Genomic DNA, 3594 nt, shown 5'->3' with positions numbered 1-3594 from the left:
AAAATGATATTTTTAAATTAAGTAATTTTATTTAATTAAACAAATACTTCTTTACTGTAAATAAATAGTTCCATTGGTACTATTATATCTAAACAAATATTTATTCAAATTTCGTAAATTTTTTTTCAGTGTGGTACAAATATACATAGCAATGATTTATATATTTTTAATATAAATATATACACATCAGTGGATGGAATAAAAATTTTCATTATTCATTCAATATGTATTTCGCTATACAAATACTCTTCGTTTTGTATTATTATCTATACAATAATCTGAGCCGGTAAAAAAGGAAAGGTATTGTAGACATACACAGGCCGATTAAACGCGAAAGAATTCGCGATCGCTAGAGCTGGATTCGTTGTCTCGAAATCGTCCTCGGATTGTTCGTTCGGCGCTGTCGTGGGTTCTCTACTGCGAGGTGTTGTCGTGGTTTTTACAGTGGTGGTTCGTGGCCGTATGGTCGTGGTCGTGGTGAATAACGGGTCGCGATAGATAGCTGCGGTATCCGGGGGTCCGTAGCTTTGTAATCCCGGAGCATCGTAATACGCATGCAATCGATTGTTGTAGGGATTAAAATGCCGGCCATTAGGACGCCAACCCCTGGGCTTATATCCTGATAAATCTGATGTCACCGCTAGTCCGATATAAAGGAGGACGAGGATGAGCTGGAAAAAAGTATAGAGAATCGGTTTAATTTAAACAAAGAGAGATGATGTGACATGCGCTTGAATGTCTGAAGAATCAGAGTGTATTTTCATCCGTTTATCCGATGTCTGTTTATTTACAATATTTCGCGAATATCGAAAGTTGTTTCTTTTTAATATTGTTCATTTATCTACCACACATTATACATATTTATATATTTTAAATGGACGAAAAATAAAATAAGTAAATAAATTATTATCTTTTCGTACAGAAATTTAAAACATTTTAGTTTAGCAAATAGAATGCAAAAAATGTAAAACGTTTTATCGTGAACTTTTGCCTATTAAAATACTCAGATCTCGTAAATAATATTTCATCGTTATAGTGAACGTTTTGTTCATGATGGAAAGCAATTATCTATATATCTCGCAGTTTCGCCAGCAGCGGATCAGAACTCTTGGCAAAAGCACTTGCATACTGTTATTGCGTTACTATCATTATCTGGCGATCATATTGTTCACGATATTCCTTAGTGTGCCAGATCCGTTGTTTAACGAGACCATTAACAGTTTCTTCGGTAACGAGAGAAATACACGCGTCGAATATCTTTACGAGAAACAAATGGAATATATTATTAAATTTATTATAACCAATTAAATTTATTATAACCAATTACACTCGACTTGAATGATTTTTAATTATTTCTACAAATCGCTGTTCTCTTCTTCAATATGATCTTAATTTATTACAATTAAAACAATTAGGTTAATTCACGAAAATTCTTCGGCAGTGAGAGAAACGTACGCTTTAAATTTTTGATGGGAACAAATTAAATACGTTATTAAATTCATAATGTTTAATTATATCCTATTTAAATTATTTTTAATTATTGCTATGAATTCTCGTTACTGCTATGGTCTCAACTTAGTGTAACTAAAATAATGGAGTTAATTTAACTCAGAAAAATGTACTTTTGATTCAAATTTAGTTTATTAGAGAAAGTAATATTATGGCACCCAGTTACATTTTACAATAATTTTGTTAATAATTAATATTTAAATTTAAAATTCGACAATTATATTCATTAAATAGTTGTTAAATCGATTCTGGATTTAAAGTTATAAAATATTACTTAGGACACTATTAATAAAAATGACGACAATTGCATAATAACTCAAAGAAAAAAATAAATAGAGTGCTAATGGCCTTTCATAAAAAGTCTTAAAAAATTAGTTTTGTTTAAAAAACAATATTTGGTTATAAAATTAACAAAAAAATAAACATTTTAAAATGTATGCAAATAAATGTATATACATTTATACAACTTTTGAATAAGCATAGTACAAAAATTTCAATGTACTAAAAATAGTAGTACAAAGTATAGATTAACAGTAGAGCTATCAAATTGATTATTAAATAATTATTTTTTGATATGAAAACCTCAAAAAAGAGAACGTAATCAATATTCAAAGGGCATATTAGCCTGCTATTGTTTAAATTTGCGTAACTCAAAATATATACAGTCAAATAAAATGTTAAATAGCAAACAACATACTTAAAAATACATATATTCATGTGATAATACGCTCAAGTTTAAGAAAAATGAAGAAGTAGATGTAATTAAATCTAAAAAGCTAAAATGTTATACTTCAGAAACGTTTTGAAATTGAAAGTAAAAAATTGCATTATAATAAGGGCTGGCTATTGATTATTGATATATTAGTGTCGTGGTGTAACTGTGATCTGCACTGAACAAATAATTCCATAAGTAATTGCTAGAAAGAAGAATTCGCCACTTAATAGTGGAGATATTAAGAGTCACAATATATTTACACTGGCCATAATATCTTCTCTTCTATTAAGTGTGTTAACGTTTACTTTGAAACTAACCACAGAAATGAATTGATTTTGATATATAGAAGTTAAAAATAACAAGAGGTTATTTAATATTGAACTAAGAATCTTATAGGACCGTACGTATAAATACACAATCAATAAGAGATAAATGTCTTTTAACAATCAAGTTAGATCTTAAGTGTTTGTATAATTCTATGTGAATTTATACTATGTTTGTAGTCCTTTAAACTACGTGTCGAAATAATTTTTCGGTCTTGAAACGTTAACTTCGCTGAACTACCGCAAGTTAAATTGTTAGCAATTTAACAATTCAATACTCATCCCTTGATGATCTAAAGGCTTAGAACGTTTCTACGGAATACAAGAGAATCCAAGTTCGACCTCGACCAAGGTAATATTTTTCGCAATAAAATTATTTTTAATATGTCATTTAGCATTATTAAGATCGTTCTATGATATTAATGAACAATGGATTGTTAAATTGTTAGTTAATTTAACTTGTAATGTTACTGCAGTAGTTCAATGCAGTTTGCGTTTCAAGATCGAAAAATCATTTCGGCGCGCAATTTAAAGGACTATATACGTAATATATATAAATTCACACAGAACTATACAAGCATTTAAAATCCAGCTAAATCATCATGTAAAAGGCATTTATCTTCTAAAAGATTATTTAACTCACGGGTTTGATTTATCATTGCTCCTTTGATATTTAACAGTGTTTTACCGTCTCTCTCATTTTTGCCGATGTTAATATCGCTGCTAAACGTGCGCTGAAAAACTTCGAACTGTTCTTTGCTGAACCGCCAATTCTGTCTTTATATGCGAAACTACCGATGTATCAGATCGGTGCCTAAGCTTCGTGAATACGAAACAAGGTGAAGACGAAAACGATTTCGTTTTTCGTTTCGCTACTGTTTCGTAATATGATACTCATATTACGTGTTAAGAATGTTCGCGACCGGGCGAAATGACGTCTCTGTGTTGTATTCTGGATATATATGTCAATTTTACGTCGAACATACGGTTCAGTTGGTTTCGTTCTGTTTGAGGAAACGAAACCGTATAAAAGTCGTGACGTAAGAC

At 30.2% G+C, this 3594-nt stretch overlaps 1 protein-coding gene across 1 annotated transcript; it reads right to left on the bottom strand.

The window, feature by feature from the left end:
• Positions 1-266: 266 nt before the first annotated feature.
• LOC105625962 lies at positions 267-3247 on the bottom strand. The gene is made up of 2 exons (XM_012207271.1): positions 3236-3247; positions 267-671 (listed from the first exon to the last, which is right to left on the bottom strand). The coding sequence occupies exons 1-2, from the start codon at positions 3245-3247 to the stop codon at positions 267-269; spliced, it is 417 nt and encodes a 138-aa protein (XP_012062661.1).
• Between the last annotated feature and the right edge of the window lie 347 nt (positions 3248-3594).

This window comes from Atta cephalotes (genome assembly GCF_000143395.1).
Source record: "Atta cephalotes unplaced genomic scaffold scaffold00004, whole genome shotgun sequence".
Classification (NCBI taxonomy): domain Eukaryota; kingdom Metazoa; phylum Arthropoda; class Insecta; order Hymenoptera; family Formicidae; genus Atta; species Atta cephalotes.
Note: the sequence above shows the minus strand (reverse complement) of the source record. Positions and strands in the feature narration are given on the sequence as shown.